The following is a 17602-nucleotide window of genomic DNA, read 5'->3' as shown; positions in this document are numbered from 1 at the left end:
TCAGTCTTGGAGGTTGGTTGCATTTTCTACTTCTTTTAATCCAAGTGATCACATTCAGTGATGTTAGGTGAGGTCTGGACTCTGGGGTGGTCAGTGCATTCTTCCGAGAACACCAGCAGCTTCTTTGTTTGATTTGCAGATGTTTTCTCAGTAACAGCTTCTTGATAGCTGCACATCCTTTCAGACTCACATTGTTGAGTGGTCTTCTCACAGTGGAAGGATGGACAGAAACAGCTGTAGACTTTTTAAGGTCTAAAGCAAAAGTGGAGTTTATCTAGTTATCTGATAAAGACAGTTTTGGTGGTCTGCCAGGACTCGGTTGTTAGTGATTCTATTTCTATATATCTTTTAATCATTTGATGAATCCTCAGAAATGTCTTCTGAAAAATGAATAGCCTGTACATAATGGTCGTTTGACGAGAAATGAAATAAATTAAGGGTGGTGTCTTACTTTTGCACAGTACTGTACACGAACACACTGCATTGTAACAGTGTTCTGTAAATGGTGGTGTATGAATAAAGTTTACCTGTGTAAACTTGCATATAGTCTAGCTCCCAAGTGAAAAATTACATTCTAAAACAAAGTGAAACAAACAATGAAGGAAAAACAGAAAAATAATGTAGTTTTGAGTGTGTGCTGAGCAGTTTTCTCCATCAGTGATATGGCCTGGTGAAAAAACTGACATGTGTCAGAATTAATTGTTTTTCCATCCAGTAATTCCAATCAAAGTACTCTGAGTATGTGACTGGTGTTCTGAGGATTTACATGCTATTCATTTTTGTGATAACTTTCAACATTTCTCAAACTGTACGGTCATACATACGGTGATGCAGTTACAGGTTATTACAGGGTTAAATTACAATAAGCATGTTTAAAACAGGGTAAGACACATGATACATGAGTGGTAAAAACAGTCAAATCTAAATTAATAAAACAATGACAAAGAAATAAAGCACCTAAAAGATGGTTTGGGTGGTTGTTACTCTTTTTTATTGTCTTTTGATATATGTTAAATTATTACCTTACATTATTACTTTAGAAAGCCTTTTCTAAGGTACACATTAGAAAGCTTTTAATAAATGCTGTTTTACATGTCTAGGTGGATTTATCACTGAACATGTCTCTGACTCATGATTAGAAAGATTTAAATAAAGTGTCTTATTATATCTTATTATATCTAGTAGCTATAACAGAAACAGGCAAACATTCAAATTCATGTAAAGCTTTATTTTCAGGACAAGCAGGCATAGTTTAGCCATCCTTATTCACTGGTGGACACTATGAATCATGTGTAACAAAAGCTGACATACAGGTAGTTTGTTTTACTAATAACATGTTTATATTATTAGAGGAAAATGAGGTTTTGCAGTGTCCAACAAAAAATGTTTCCTGCTTATGTGAGTCTTTTCTGAAAATCTCCCAGCTTCTGTCTAATTGAAGCACTTTTTTGCTGCTGTATGTACAAAGAATTTCAGGGGAACATTTAAATGAGCTATAAAGGATCAGAGAGGTTTCAAGATTTTAGCAAATTGTGTTTTCCCTGTTTTTCATCATGCAGGACCTCCAAGCATTTTGGACAACACTGATTCTGGTGCAATCTAGACTGTGTCCATGATCTAAAATTGGAGACTCCCTGATGAGCAGGGCATCAGTTTCAGGCAGAGAGAGGCTTAGAGAGTGAGCCTGTGATAAATCATTCTGGCTGTGCCCTACTTGTGTTGACACAGAGAAGTCATTATGGCTCGGTTTAGAGCGTATAATGGCAAACTGAGGCATATATGGTGGAGGTACGAGTTTTATAAGGACTAGTTATGGTGAAGTTGTTACTGTGAAATAATACTGAAATCTGAAAGGGTGCAAGCAGAAGTAACAGACTTAAAAAGAAGTGTAAAAGAAGAACTTGGTTGATAGCTTTAACTTGCACAGAAAAATTAGACAAAAGTTCCTGTAGCAACAAAAATGCAAAGGGGGCTCATTATTACCAACACTATCAATAGCACTGGAATATAAACACAAGCACCATCAATGTGCTAACTGCTCTGTAAGTGTTGAATGTGCATTCAGCCTTCTTAAGACGAGAAATGGACTGATCGGATGGGGTTGATTAGGAATGAAAGTCTGCAGAAAGTAGATCTCCAGGGACAGTGCACAGATGTAGAAGCTAATGCATGCAGGCATTTTATTCAGCTAGCAGGTGGAAAGAAGAGTAGCAAACTAATAATAATGATAATAAAAGCATCAGTCCTCCCTCATGTCTTTGCCTCAAAGTGCTTGCAGCTTTCAAATGTACCTTCAAATGTGATTTTTCCTAACTCTAAAACCTCCATCTTGGAACAACTGTGGCACCACAGTAGGAGGAAAGTAAGCAAGAGATGTAGCAAAGGTGAGTTTTCATTTGGCTGGAGTGTCACTTTAAGAAAGGAGCCAGTACTTGAGGCCATCTTGAGTTTTTAAGCAGCACCTGAGAGTTTATGCTCAGGAGGTTTACACTCAGCTCTCTGGACACATCACATTATTAGGAACTCTATAGTACTACTGGGTAAGGCCTGCTTTTGCTCTCAAAACAGCCTCAGTTTTGTATGGCATGGATTCCACAAGATTTTAGAAGCATTGCTTTTCTGGTCCATGTTGACATGACTGCCTCATGCAATTCCTGCATAGTTTTCAGGTTAACTTTCATGCTTTGAATCTCCTGTTCTACCACATCCCAAAGGTATTCTATTGGATTCAGAACCGGTGGACTGGGAAGGCCAGTAAAGAACACAATGGCATGTTCATAAAACCCATTTGAGATGACATTTGTTTTGTGACACGCATTATGCTGGAAGTGGCCATTAGAAGAAGGCTAAATTGTGGTCTTCAAGAGATGCACATGGTCAGCAACAATACTCACATAGGCTGTGGCATTCGTGTCTGATTGGCATTACCTGGCCCAAAGTGTGCCAAGAAAATATTGCCCACACCACCTCAACCAGCCTGCAACTCTTACACAAGGCAGGTTGGATTCAAGATGTTGGCAGCAAATTCTGATCCTGTCATCTGTGTGCTTCAGCAGAAATCGAGATTCACTGGACCAGGCTACATTTGTCCAGTTTTCAGGTGGCCAGTTTTGGAAAACTTGTGCCAAACGATTACATACTTACAAGTCAGTTCATGAAATTTCTGCCCTCTCTGCCCTGTCCCAGTCAACTGTAAGTGCAATAAAACGCCTGGAATTTACATTAATTCATGTTTAAAAGCACTGGGAGGGGAATTATTGCTCTCTGTTTAGAGAACGGCAGACCCACGAATCCAGCACCTCTCTCTTCTTCTCTCCCAAATAAGCGCTACCTCACTGCAGCATCAGCTTTCTGTGTTTGGCTGACAGAAGTGGACCACTACGTGATCTGCTGTTATAGCCCTCAAAGTTTGATCTATTGTGCATCCTGAGATGTCTTTCTGCTCACTGCAATTGTAGAGGGTGGTTATCCAAGTTACCACAGCCTTACCACAGTCTGACCATTCTCTGTTTTCATCTGCCATCAACAAGGCATTTCTGTCTGCTGCTGCTCACTGGATGTTTTTTCTTTATTGGACCATTCTGAGTAAACTCTAGACTTGTGTGTGCAAATCCCAGATCAGCATTTATAGAAATACTCAAACTAGCCTGTCTGACACCAACAATCATGCGAGTCAAAATCATCCATCCATCCATCCATCCATCTTCTAAGCCGCTTCTCCGTCAGGGTCGCAGGGGTGCTGGAGCCTATCCCAGCAGTCTTCGGGTGGAAGGCAGGATACACCCTGGACAGGTCGCCAGTCGCAAGTCAAAATCATTTAATCCCATTTTCCCCTCATTCCGATGGTTGATGTGAAAAAACCCTGAAGGTGCTGGCCTGTATCTGCATGAATTTGTGCACACAATTGGCCGATTAGACAATTTAAAGAAAGTGTAGGTGTAAAGGTGTTCCTAATAAAGTACTCTGTGAGTGTATAATGCATAATAGGTACTGTGCAACAATTACATTTTTGTCAATGTAACTGTTGCACTGTGCTTGCAGACATAATTCATAATGGTGCTCAGCATTAAAACACCTGAACTAATGTTTGTTTTTGGGAAATCAACTCATTTAATTAAATAAGCACAATGTATGTGAAATATAAATGTCAAAACATTTACACAATAGCCAGTTTATACAAATATACAGCACTCTTCCCCTCTCATAAGGGGAGAAGAAATCCACATTGTTTGTATTGGTCAATAATGTAACTCTTAAAACTCTTGATATTAAATATCACTAAGGCTGTATATCTAAACTGAAATGTAAAATTGTATACAGACCAGGTTTTGTGGTTTACTAGGCATAATATATGCCACCAGTGCTGGTTAAGGCAAATATTGTAATAAACCCCATGTTCACATTTTTGGTAAATGTGAAATGCAGAAATCCTCCTTCCCTATATAAAAGGTAAGCCAGCTCAATACTATTAACACCTGAGCCAGGTAAGACAGAGGTATTGTGGGGCTTTAAGCTGCCTGTTTCTCTTGGGAGGCTGATGGCTCCTCCTGGTTCTTCCCCTTTTCCTGGTTCCAGTCTTTTAGCCCTTCTGGTAGGCTTGTGTCCTCCTCAAAGCTGCCTGTGCCCTCCACAAACTCCTCGTAGGTAGATTTCTCCTCAAATGGCCTGGGACCGAGCAGCTCCAACATGTCTGCTTTGTCCAAGACCTCCTTTTCCAGAAGACGCTTTCCTACCTGCATGCACACAGAACATGCAAGACAGGTGTAACAAAATACTTCAAAAAGTCTGTTTAAATCACCATGTACATTCTTACCATCTCAACTAATTCACGTTTCTCTGTGATGAGTTTCAGAGTTCTTTGGTAAGCTTTGTCCACCAACTCTCTGACCTCTTCATCAATCAATTCTGCTGTGGCCTCACTGTAGGGCTTCTCTAAGACCATTTCACCCTGCCGTGGCAGATCAAACGACACCTGTCCCACCTTTTCACTCATCCCAAACTGCACTATCTATAGTACAAAGAATGAGAGAAAGATGCAAAGAGGGACAAATTAACAAAGGGAAAAGGACAGATATATGGTGTGTCCATGCTGGAGTTCAGGGACCAGCCTCTGTCTATACCTGTGCATACGCGGATTGGGTGACCTTCTTCAGGTCATCCTGAGCTCCAGTGGTGATTCTGCCAAAGAAGACCTGCTCAGCTACACGGCCACCCAGCATCATACACATCCTGTCAAACAGCTGCTCCCGTGTATACAAGTACTGTTCTTTGGGGAGGTACTGGGCATAGCCTAGACCCTTCCCACGTGGAATAATCGACACCTGAGATACAGAAATATGTGGATGAGTTAAAGTGTTGTTGCAGATAACTTTACCAAAGAAATCATTAAATACTGTTCTGCTGCACTTCCAAGAACCATATTTTTACTGTTTTGAAACATAATCATTAGCCACTTTATTAGGTAAATCTGTTCAATTGCTTGTTAACATAAATAGCTAATCAGCCAATCACATGGTCACAACTCAATGCATTTAGGCATGTAGAGATGGTCAAGACAACTTGCTGAAGTGCAGACTGAGCATGAGAATGGGGAAGAAAGGTGTTTTAAGTTACTTTGAAAGTGGCATGGTTGTTGGTGCCAGATGGGCTGGTCTGAGTATTTCAGAAACTGCTGATCTACTGGGATTTTCACACACAACCATCTCTAGGGTTTATAGAGAACGGTCCAAAAAAGAGAAAATATCCAGTGAGCGGCAGTTGTGTGGACGAAAATGCCTTGTTGATGTGAGAGGTCAGAGGAGAATGGGCAGACTGGTTACAGATGATAGAAAGGCAACAGTAACTCAAATAACCACTTGTTACAACCAAGGAATGTTTCCAACACCTCGCTGAAAGTATGCCACGAAGAATTAAGGCAGTTCTGAAGGCAAAAGGGGGTCCAACCTTTTACTAGCAAGGTACCAAATAAAGTGGCCAGTGAGTGTATATAATCATACATTTATAATATGTCAAAGCATTTCCTCATATACCTTGAGCAGTGGGTCAGCATGCTCAAGGAACCAACCCACTATAGCATGACCAGCCTCATGATATGCTACTGTTTTCTTCTCAGTGGGCTGCAAGACCTGCGTCTTCTTCTCCAGCCCTGTGCAAATAAAGTGGACAAACACATTCCATTTAGATTTCACACAGGAACCAACTTATATATGTTCTAGGTCATTAGACTAATAAGGAATTTGCAAGGGTTCTTGATTCTAAACATTAAAATCAAGACTTAAGGTGTTAAAAAAGGGTATTGATTTTGAGACTCACCTCCGATCACTCTGTCAATAGCCTGTTCAAAGTGTTTGGCATTTACAGCCTCACTGAGATGCCTGGCAGCAATGAGTGCTGCTTCATTACACACATTTGCAATGTCAGCTCCTAAGGGGCAATAACAGAGACACACAGTAAGCACCTCAGTCATTATCTACTTATTCCATCATTACCACAGACAAGTCCGCCCTAAGTATTACGAATACTTAGTAAACATCAGAATTAATGCAAAATGTCCCTGGCATACAGGCTTACCATTCCATATGCTTCTTTTAATTTTTACTCATTTTCAAAATCATCATTCTATGATGGGAATTTTGAAAAACTGTTTTAGTAACAATCATGATGAGAAATATGATCTGTCACAAAATGCCTGATTTGTGATGCTTTCGGACTACAATTTTAAAATATCCTCCTGCAACTTTGAGAAGATAAAAGAGTAACATTCATCTTTAATGGCTGACAAACAATGGTGCAGGTAAGTTTTTTGTTACTATATTTCAACTGTGAATAGACAGGGTTTAACCATAGTCCATATAGATATTAGAATATTTTTGAAGTACATTTGAATACATCAGAAATCACCTTTGCATGCTATTAGGACCTGATGCTCACAATATATGAAAACTGAAGTAGAAATTTTAATCCAGAATCAGAATTTAATCTCAGTTAATAAGTTTCAACTAGACAGATCACCATTCATACTTTACGACAGTTGGTACACAGTGGCCCAGATTTCTAAATAACCTGTGAAACCAGGGGTAGAAGCAGCCATTCTCCTAGCGAGGGCATCTCGGTCCAGACCTGGGTCCAGTTTAAGAGGCCTCAGGTGAACCTTGAAGATGGAAGCTCTGCCTTTTATATCAGGCGGACCTGCAAAATTTACACAAATAACATATTCACAAGTTAAATAAGCAAATATGCCTGGACATTAACTGAATTTTGATTATGGCACATAACAGAAAAACACAGCTATTTTAGAGCAGTTAGAAGAAGAGCTTCAAACCTATGTAAATCTGTCTGTCAAATCTTCCAGGTCGCATCAGAGCAGGGTCCAGAATGTCAGGTCTGTTTGTGCCAGCCAAGACCACGACATTAGTACTAGTGTTGAAACCTGAGGGTAACCAAATAAGCTAATATGTAAACCTTGAGTGAAACATCCAAGGACTTGAAGTAACATAACTACAAGGACAATTCTAAAATAAACTAATTTTAGGCATGAGCTCAATCAACTAAATCAGATACATTTCAGAAATACAATTAATTTCAGAGAAATGCATAACATTAACTGCACTCTTCACTATAGTGACATTTTGAGATCAGGTCTTTACTGCTCATCTTCTACAGCTTCACACATACCATCCATTTCCACAAGTAGCTGGTTGAGGGTGTTCTCCTGTTCACTCTGACCCCCCAAATTCCCTCCACCTCTCTTCCTACCAACTGCATCAATCTCATCAATGAAAAGGATGCAGGGAGCATTCTTTCTGGCCATAGAAAACATGTCCCTCACCTGAAGAAAAGTGAATTAATAGCTCAGCTTAGCCATTTACTCTATTCATAGAAGTTTCATAAATACAATGAAGTGACATGTGGTGAGCACTGTAGTTGGGAATTTCTTGTGAAGTACAGTAAATAAAAGTAATAGGTTATATTATTATTATTATTATTATTATTATTATTATTATTATTATTATTATTATTATTAGTAGTAGTAGTAGTAGTAGTAGTAGTAGTAGTAGTAGTAGTAGTAGTAGTAGTATTAATAAAGATTATAATAAGTACTGAATGTCACTGGTTTCAAGCCATGAAAAAAATATTAAAAGACATTTTAGATGGACCAAAATAACACCAGAGTTGGAGATGATTTTGAAATTACTTAAAGATATAATGTCAACAATGAAGTGATAAAATTCATTTTAAGAATGCCTTATTCTTCAAAAGTTTATGATCAAAAGAAAATCTAGCAAAAATGACTAAATAGAGAAGGACGGGAAATTATTTATCATTAAATAAATCCTTATTCACCCAAAAATATAAAAATACACAAAAATATTATGATGGAAGAATATATATGTTTTATATTTAAAATCTACATTAAACAAGTTATTACTGTATATAAAATTACATAAAAATGCTAAATGAATGCAAACTTTTGATGGGCAGGGTCATAATTTATCTTCTCTCCTTTTCTCCCTCTGATACACACACAAACAAATAACCTTTAGCTCACCCTTGCTGGTCCAACTCCCACAAACATCTCCAGGAACTCTGAACCATTGACAGTAATGAAGGGAACGTTTGCTTCTCCAGCAGTGGCTTTGGCCAGCAGAGTCTTCCCTGTTCCAGGGGGACCTGACAGTACAGCACCCTTGAAATACACAGAGCTTAACAATTAGTAAATAATACTCTTCCAAGATAACAGAACGCATTGTAGAACACAAACACGTTATTTAACACCTACAATGTTACTCACAGTACCAGCTTGTCCTCCTCCAATAATTTACCTTAGGGATCTTAGCACCGAGGTCCTGGTACTGCTGTGGGTTCTTCAGAAAGTTGACAAACTCTAGGATCTCCAGTTTTGCCTCCTCACACCCAGCCACATCTTTAAACTTCACATCTATGTTGTCCTTCATCATCTTTGCAGTGGATTCATTCATGCTGAAAGGCCCCCTTCCTCCCCCTACACCTCCACCCATTGGCCCTCGTCGTAGTGTGAAGAGCAAAAAGCCAATCAGCAACAAGGTGGGAATGATGCTCATAAGAAAAGACCTGGAACAAAGAAAAGAAACATTAATAAGACTTTAGCCTTTTCCGATCTTAACTATACGTGTGTTGGTATCACATTCATTAACCCAAATACAAATAATCAGTCAAAAGCAAGTTATACACACTGAAGGCTCCTTCAGGTTAAATCAGACAGTAGAGAATCAGTTCAGTGTGTGACCCATAGAGGGCAGTGAAGGTCTCCCAAGCAGTCTCTTACCCATCACTCTCTGAGCTGTACACTACTGCCGCTCTGTGGGACGGCTCAAGACCGAGCTCATAGTGGGCAGCCTCCAGATTCCTCTCAAATGTGTCAACACTGCCAATGTTAAACCACACATAGCTCTGACGGGGAAAATAATACAACATTATTCTGAGAAAATCTGATGTGAATCCATCTAGGAAGCACTTAACCCTACATACCAAATCCTTTGAATTTTCTTTTATGTTCATGATATAGGTTGTGGGACGTGAGCTTTACCCATACAAGACATTTCGATGTTATATTATGGTTAATACCAGAGAGAAAAAAAAAATGTCTCATTATATGCTGTTTTTCTTTTCAAACACACATTACAACCAAAGCTGTTAAAGATGGATATACATCATTTTGGAATTAAACTCATTCATTTACTCCCATGTAGCCTGTGTAGAAAAAAAAAACAACTGACATCTAGTCTCTCTTACGCATTTGAAGAGAGTTTAAATTTATAAAAGAAAGTCTTATTAGACTTTCACCAATTAACTTACTACAAATGAAGAAAGAGCTTATATAAGCTTTACATCACTTCATTATCAATTATGAGGGCACCCATTCAACTTACTCCATCTGTGTCTGCACCTGGAACAAGAATGACCCTCACAAACTGCTTGTTCACAACTTCCAAACGGTCAACCTGCAAGAAAAACAAATAAAGCAAGCTTTTTATAAAAAATACAAAGCCATCACAAACAGTTCAAATACATTTTTAAATATATAGACATCCAAGATGTCACATCGCAACTGGAACAGTTAACAATACATGAAAAGCATTCTTCAAATAAATGACAATGTTCTCACTAGTCCTCTGCCCAGGTAGCGATGGACAAAATCTTTCCACGTGATTTCTTTGCCTGGATCACGGAGGTACAAGTAGAGCAGGACAGATGCAACACCTCCCAATGTGATCGCCATATAGCGGAAATCTTTATCATCCCACGGCACGTCACCCTGATGTGAAAAGAACACGAGGTGAGGGACAGGACTGTTATATGACCTACTGAAACAAACAAATCAGAGCTAGCATATACACAATGAACTAGACTATTACACTGATGGATACAATATGGATTAATATATTAATCTCTTGGTGTCTCAAAACATAACTTACCTGTTGTAATCGGCTTTTCCAATCCTTCTTTCCTCCTTTTTTCCCTCCTCCTCCCCTACTCGACTGAGGCTCTGATCCACCAGGTTTACCATCTATGAGGTGAAAAAAACTGAAATTAATGTAATTCAGCAATATGCAGGTTTTGGCCCTTTTAAAAACAGGTTAAAGCTCAAAGATACCTTTTGAAGGATCGCTTGAGTAAAGTATGGATGGGGACAAGAAGTTATTTACAGTGGACAGCGGACTGATGTGGTTCAGTGACAAACCCTGGGGGAGATACAGATGTAAACAGGCAGTCTGGTAGTGGAAGAAAGTAGAGAAATCTAGGTTACATACATCCACAACCAATCACTGAACGATACAACGAAGTAGGGCTGAGAGATTAATGGTTTTTATATTGAAAGCTTTTGTATTTTATATTGAATCTTATATATTATATAAGAACTACATTTTTAATTATACATTTCCCACAATGTGGTCTTGACAAGTGCTAAACGGAGAAATTAATCTAATAACCCATTGGAAACTACTGAGTTAGACCGATCAGAGGCACAAAAACACCCAAGTGCAGTACGCATGGGATCACAACCACATCTAACTGGTAGTCTGGCACACTCCGTTATCAAGTTAACCGCCAGAAAAGGTGGATATGCTGCTCTTCGTGGCTAAAAACAGGTCTGGAAATTCATTTACAGCAAATAACTGCATTGAAATCAATTAGATATTTTCCTCCAATCGCTCAGCCCCAGAGCGCAGCCGCTGAGCACACGCCTAGTCATCATGACTGTCAGACCGCCTCATCACTAACCCAGCACTGACACACGGGAAGACAATCAAGACGTTAGAAGAGTAAAACGGTACACTGTGTGTAGAGGACGCTGTTGATACCGGAGTAGTGTGGTAAACCGAGAGAGTCAGAAAGCGAGTTTACCCTGTAGCCGGGAGAGAAAAGTTTCCGCCTCGCAGCAGCAGCGACTGAGCTGAAGCGCTGCTGTGAAGTTAGACTCCTTAAAATCGTCACTCCGAGCCGCACAGGCCGCGCAGCAGCCGCCGAGAGCGGCCCCAACATTAGAGCCATTCTCCTGGCGCCGCTGCCGCCCTCCTCTCAAACTCAAATCTCAAACCAGCAGCGTCTCCCGAAAACCCCTCACAGCTACACGGCGAGACAGCGCGCTCGGTAACAGCGGCACCGAAGGTGAAATGGAAGCACGGGCTTCTAGCTGTCCGAGGAAATTGCCTGGCGACACTTGTGTAACACGCCGTTCTCAGACTACAAAATATTCATCGACCTTGGGAGAATGTTTCAAGATAAACCACTAACACAGAGTCATACAAATTACAACCGGTTAATGTACATGTTGTTAGGAAATTATATCTTTACACACCACCAGGCAAAACGGTCGACTCCTGGTCCTTCAGCAAACAGGACCGTCTGTCAAAAAACCCCACACACTTCCCCTACGGACTTCAGAGGAAGCCTTGAAACAGGGAACCCGACTTTGTGGGTTTTCCTGGTCTTTAAAAACATTTTCACTAATTAATTATGTGTAAAAGTGAATTCGGTGAAATGCTAGGGCGCGACAATATTTAAGATGAAAATGTTTACAAGGTTGACCCCTCGACTAGTTTCTAGGGTCAGTAAGGGGGGCTTCCAGTGCTCTTCTGAATCGGACAGTCATCACGGAGCATGAATTCAGCGCTGATCACCGATTGGCTGCTGGTGCTCGGGCTCAGTGCTCTTTGCGCAGACATGCTGATGAAACTCGATTCAGAGTTACAGAGCAGTCAAAAGATTTCCCACAGCAGGCTTTACAAACAGTAAACTGACACAGGAGCGGAGACACGAAGCCCGGACAGCATTGCTGTGCCGTTTTAGTGAAGCACTGTGTGGAATTGTGAGGTCCAGTACAGCTGTATTTATATACATGATTTCTGTTTTCTCTGTGTGAGACTTGGTACTTTTAAAGCAAAGTATTTGTAATGATCTGTAATGAATTCACTTCCTATATCTTTTATTAATAAAACAATTGGAAGTGATGTGTACAACTGAACTAGATGGCTGTCATTCACTGCTTTTGTTTTGAGCACATAATTATATATATAGTGCTGTTTTACAGCCCATGGTCCTCCATCAGATTTTTTTTTTTCCTGACTGGCTGTTCCCTGATTTTTAAACACTCCTTTCAACCCAACCTCCACACTTTATTAACTTTATTAATGTGGAATCAATGTAGAAAGGCACAAGGAAATCAAACATGTAAGGTGAGCTGTAAATCATCTTTGTATTGCTGAATAATTTTAGCTGTTGATGTTTGCTTAAGGTGTTTTGCCGTTCTCCATGTTTTACAGGAGATCCTACTGCATCTCAGTAAATTCTATGCATGGTGTGACATCAATTACGAATGTGAGACTACAGTTTTATACAGAAAAACAAACCGCATCATTCTTTCCTGTTTACACGCTGTTTTAGAGCACTTTTAACAGCTGAATAGGGTCAGTGAAAATAATTGTCTGCTCTTTTGGCTGTACAGGATATAAGGTGAGAAAAAATGGCCCTTATAGTTTTTTTTCTTCAAGTGAATATGAAATAATTGATTAATTACATACAAAAGGGATGCAAAAGACAAAACACCACATGAAATGCAGTTTATCAGGGACAGCCACCATACAGGTTTACAACTCACTACCTCCAGGTCAGATCCATTCTGGTCAGGTCAAGTCAAAGTTTATTTATATAGCGCATTTTTATAACAGGTGTTGTCACAAAGCAGCTTTACAGAAAAATCCGGGTTCAAGCCCCCATGAATGTCGCCAGGGGCAACAGTGGCAAAGAAAAACTCCCCAAGAGCGAGAGGAAGAAACCTTGAGAGGAACCAAGACTCAAAAGGGGATCCCATCCTCCGCTGGTCGACACTGGATAGGAAACAGTGTTAGTATAGACCCAGGGAATTTAATTAAAATCCATGAAGGTCCAGAGAAATGTCCTCATAATGTCCAACTTGCATCAGGATTCAGCACCATATAGTGTAAATTGAAGCATCCTAGTAGTTATATAATCTTATGCACTCAACAACTTAATGTCAAAGTAATATTTCAGCACTATTTGTCAGTTCCCTCTTTTCGCAGCAGGCCATGAGAATCTGGCTCACTTTCTGCTCCGACTGCTGCTTCTTGTGCGCGTTACTCATTCGAGTCTCAGTGTTCATCGTAATGCATAGATCTGATTGGCTAAGTAGCGTCACGTGATATATTTACCACGCATTGGTCTGGCTGCTAAACCGGTACAGTAATGACTAGGAATGATAAGCTGATTAAAATAGGACCACTGCTTCAGAATTAAATAATTCTCCATAGTTTATCAGTTATAGGTCCAGGTAAGCTTATTAGTGACCTCTGGTATAGACGATTAAAATAAAAACAGGTAAACAGTTATGAGTAGATAGTCTCAGAGTCTGCGCAGTAGCAGTATCATCAGAAGGATCAGTTCATGCAGGTGAGGTTTGCTCAGCATGGTACAGCAAGAAGCTCCATGGTGATCAAACTGGTCCAGAAGGCTAGTGAGCAGTGGGTACCTGATCAAGGAAGAGGGCATCCTGTCCATCAGTGGAAATAATCAAATATTATTGGGGTGTTGGACCATTTCTGGCAATTTAGTGTTTAGAAATCTACACAACATCGCTGCACCTGATCCACTCTTGCTGGAGTGTGAATTTGTACTTATTTTCTTTTAGTCTTGGTGAATTTCTCTTACCCTGTTCAGGTGAAAGTGGTCTTATACTTTACAGGACCCTTTCAACTGATGTCATCTCATCATTTAGTACCATAAGCAAGTCATTCCAGTAGTGTTTTGACTGTGCTGGACTGATTGGCCTCCATCACAATTTGCCTGCAAGTTCATAACCAAGGTACTGGAGTTTCACACAATCTGTGCACACAGCACTAACTCACCATCTATTTTTGTCGTTACTGTTGTCCTTTGACCTGTACTCGTCTGTGTAACAGTACCATCACTGCAGTTAACAGTGAGACCTGCAGAAACTAATGAGACTCTACATAAACTGGAAAGGTACGGTTATTAGCAAAGACCAAGTGCTTTGTATTTATTTTATACAGAAATGACAGTATATTGTGCAGTGTTTTATTTCTACACAAAGAATCTGTTCACAAAGGATTCATAAATTTAAAAAAAAAAAAAAAAAAAAGTAAGAAACTATGAGCCCATCAAAAACCATCAGGTAACACATCTGAACTCCAACCAGGCATTATTCCCACACTCAGGCATCAATACATCAATACACTACGAAGGACTACACATCATACAGACTGAACTGCAGATAACAAAATTAAAGCAAAACATATGAATGATAATTTCAGGATCTAATTTTACAGTAAGGTAATAGTACAGAGCTCCTGTATGGCTCCAAAATAGTGCAACAGATACAAAGGCAACACTTGCAATACAAATATACAATAACTTCATACCAAAAAAAACATGTCTGTATGAAATGCAAAAACAAATATTTTGGGGTGAAACAAAAAAATCCAACTAAAGCTGCCACAGCAGTTCTGCAGAAGTGTCAACGTATCGAAATGAAACATACACACCAGTTTAGTCACACCCAGGTTTTTTAATACAAATGTTAACTAATACATGAGAACATTAAATAGGAAGGTGCTCTGAGTGGTACCCTGAAAATAATACATAGTAGTCCCTCTTGTTGTAATGTCAACCCTCAAAGCAATTTAAACCAAAACACTGAATATCGGCTTTTTCTCAAGTGTGGCAAAACAAACCTTCCTAATAAAAGAACACACCCACAGTCAAACAGAACTGCTCATATGCACACGACAAACTGATGTTTAGCAACTGAAGCATAACAAATAACCGGTTTTCGACAAGATGATGCAAGAATTGAAGCATGCTTTTAAACTTAAATTTTGTGGCTCTGCACAGGGAAATGACTAGAGAAGAAAAATTCAACCAACTAATCTAATCTTTAAGAAAACCAGACTGACTTGTCAAACTTGGCATAGTTTTTTTATGGGGGGGGGTGTAGTTTAAAAGGCACTGCATTCTACACATACTTCACTGTTGTCCACTGACCATTAAATATTGACTGGATTTTTCTTCTCCACACATTTCCAAATGTAGCCCCATAAAATATTGACTGATTTTACATTAAATTCCGGCATAAACAGCAACTTCGTGTTACAAGATGGAAATCCATCCAAGTGGTTTAAAGAGTACACACAGCAATACTGATGAAAAAAAATAATCCCCACTTTACCAAAATCCAAGTTTGATACGCAGTATGGTACAAAAGTCAGAGACCACTCTTCCATTTATTTAATATCCAGTCAAAACAGCCATCTAGCTATTCATTTTTCAGGAGTTATTTTCTGAAGATTCTGAAGACAGATGTTATTACACTTGCATAAAGAAAGGGAAGGTCAAAGGAAAATAAATGAGAAACAGGAATTTCCAAAATTGGAATTAAAAAAAAAAAAAAAAGATTAAAGATAGTGAGAAAATGGGAATCCTAACAAGCACACAAGACCTGGTCCACCACCAAAACGGTCACCATCAAGTGAGAAAATGGGAATCCTAACAAGCACAAAAGACCTGGTCCACCACCAAAACGGTCACCATCACATAAACAGTACTTTCATCTTCAAGAGACAGACGAAAAATCGAACTCAAAACAATCAAATAAAGCAGCTGCTATTGCTCCCACAACATCAGACAGGTCTCAGTTACTCCAACGTTGTCCTCTGGGCACCCTCAACAATCACTGAATGTGTCTCAGATTACTCCGATCAGGAAAAGCAGAAAATGCAGCCAGTTTCTATGACTTTTCTAAGAATTTTGGAGGTATGAAAAATATCCTTGCAGATTTCTTTGAAAGACTAAAAGCAAGTCTCCTGTAAAGAACGGAAGCTATAATAAATGCAAACAGTGGACATATTTAATATGGAATGTTTTATATTGTACAGGGCTTGACATTTATGCCTGTCGGGGACAAGTGAAAATTTAACTTAACTAATTTAACTATAACTTTACTTGTCTAATTAAATGTATTATACCTTATGATAAACAGGCTGACAAACTATTTTACAAAACAAAACCCCTTTAAGACCAATATGCCTCATTCACCAACCATTCTTAAGAGGAAATGTTTTCTTAAAACCCACTTACCCAGTTTTCATGAAGATGTTCACATTCAGCAGTGTTTTCTTATTTGGAATTTGTTCTTGGGTAAGAACTGAATCTACACACACTCAAGAGCACAAAGGTACAAACTATTCTGCAGTTTAAAAACATGCATCTCCGTCATGTACCTGACAAAGACTTTCTTAGGACTTTTGACAAGAACAAATTAAAAAACACACTTAGGAAAATATTGAATGAGGCCCAATAATTTCAGCATATACCTTAAACACATAGGCTTCCAGGCTCCCGAGTGGCGCAACCGACAAAGCGTTGACCCCATCATCAGGAGATTGCGAGTTTGATCCCTGGTGATGCCACAGCCATCTGTAGCCAGGAGTCCAAGAGAGCACAATTGGCCTCGCTCTCTCTGGGTGGGTAGGATGGCCCCCCATCACTCAACGCGATACTAGTCAGATCTGGCAGTTGGTGCTTTCATCCGAGTGCGTTCGGCTGTCCCATGACGTTGCATGAGCATCAGTTCAAAAAGAAGCAGTGGTTGGTTTCACAGGTCTCGGAGGAAGCCTGTGTTAGCCTTCACCCTCCTTGCATTGGTAGTATCGTGTGATTAGGGGAGTCCTAAATAGCAGGTGGAATTGGAAACGACTAAATTGGGGAGAAAATCGGGTATAAATAAATAACTAAATAAATAAATAACTAAATAAATAAACTTCCCAGAAGAATAGCCAATCTAGGTGTGTGCGTGCAGTAGTTACAACCAGAGAGTAAGTTTATGTCTTCATGAGGGTTTAACAACAACAACAGTAGCAGCTGAGCTAAATTTGTCAGAACAGTTTTGAAATTACAGAATTTGTCCAAGTGTCATAAAAGGTTTGAAGGCTGCTTGGAAGGATGAATGAGTGAGTTATGACAGTGAACAATATTTGTGTTAGAAAACTATGGCTTAAACCATGTGTTACAGGTGTGATTTTTATAACAT

At 39.5% G+C, this 17602-nt stretch overlaps 1 protein-coding gene across 2 annotated transcripts; it reads right to left on the bottom strand.

Annotated features, from left to right (window-relative positions):
* Window positions 1-4086: 4086 nt before the first annotated feature.
* si:ch1073-174d20.2 (AFG3-like protein 1) lies at window positions 4087-11659 on the bottom strand. 2 transcript variants are annotated; one of them, XM_017699446.2, is made up of 16 exons: window positions 11386-11659; window positions 10634-10751; window positions 10455-10546; window positions 10145-10294; window positions 9909-9980; window positions 9305-9429; window positions 8823-9090; window positions 8549-8686; window positions 7675-7828; window positions 7322-7429; window positions 7063-7188; window positions 6313-6423; window positions 6030-6145; window positions 5121-5321; window positions 4814-5008; window positions 4087-4733 (listed from the first exon to the last, which is right to left on the bottom strand). In XM_017699446.2, exons 1-16 carry the CDS (start codon window positions 11530-11532, stop codon window positions 4509-4511), a joined length of 2346 nt encoding a protein of 781 aa, XP_017554935.1. In that variant the 5' UTR covers window positions 11533-11659; the 3' UTR covers window positions 4087-4508. The 2 variants fall into 2 exon arrangements, with proteins under 2 accessions (XP_017554935.1, XP_017554936.1); XM_017699447.2 differs by having other exon boundaries at window positions 10634-10721.
* Window positions 11660-17602: the final 5943 nt, after the last annotated feature.

The sequence above is a fragment of the Pygocentrus nattereri genome, chromosome 11 (genome assembly GCF_015220715.1).
Source record: "Pygocentrus nattereri isolate fPygNat1 chromosome 11, fPygNat1.pri, whole genome shotgun sequence".
NCBI classification, from domain to species: domain Eukaryota; kingdom Metazoa; phylum Chordata; class Actinopteri; order Characiformes; family Serrasalmidae; genus Pygocentrus; species Pygocentrus nattereri.
Note: the sequence above shows the minus strand (reverse complement) of the source record. Positions and strands in the feature narration are given on the sequence as shown.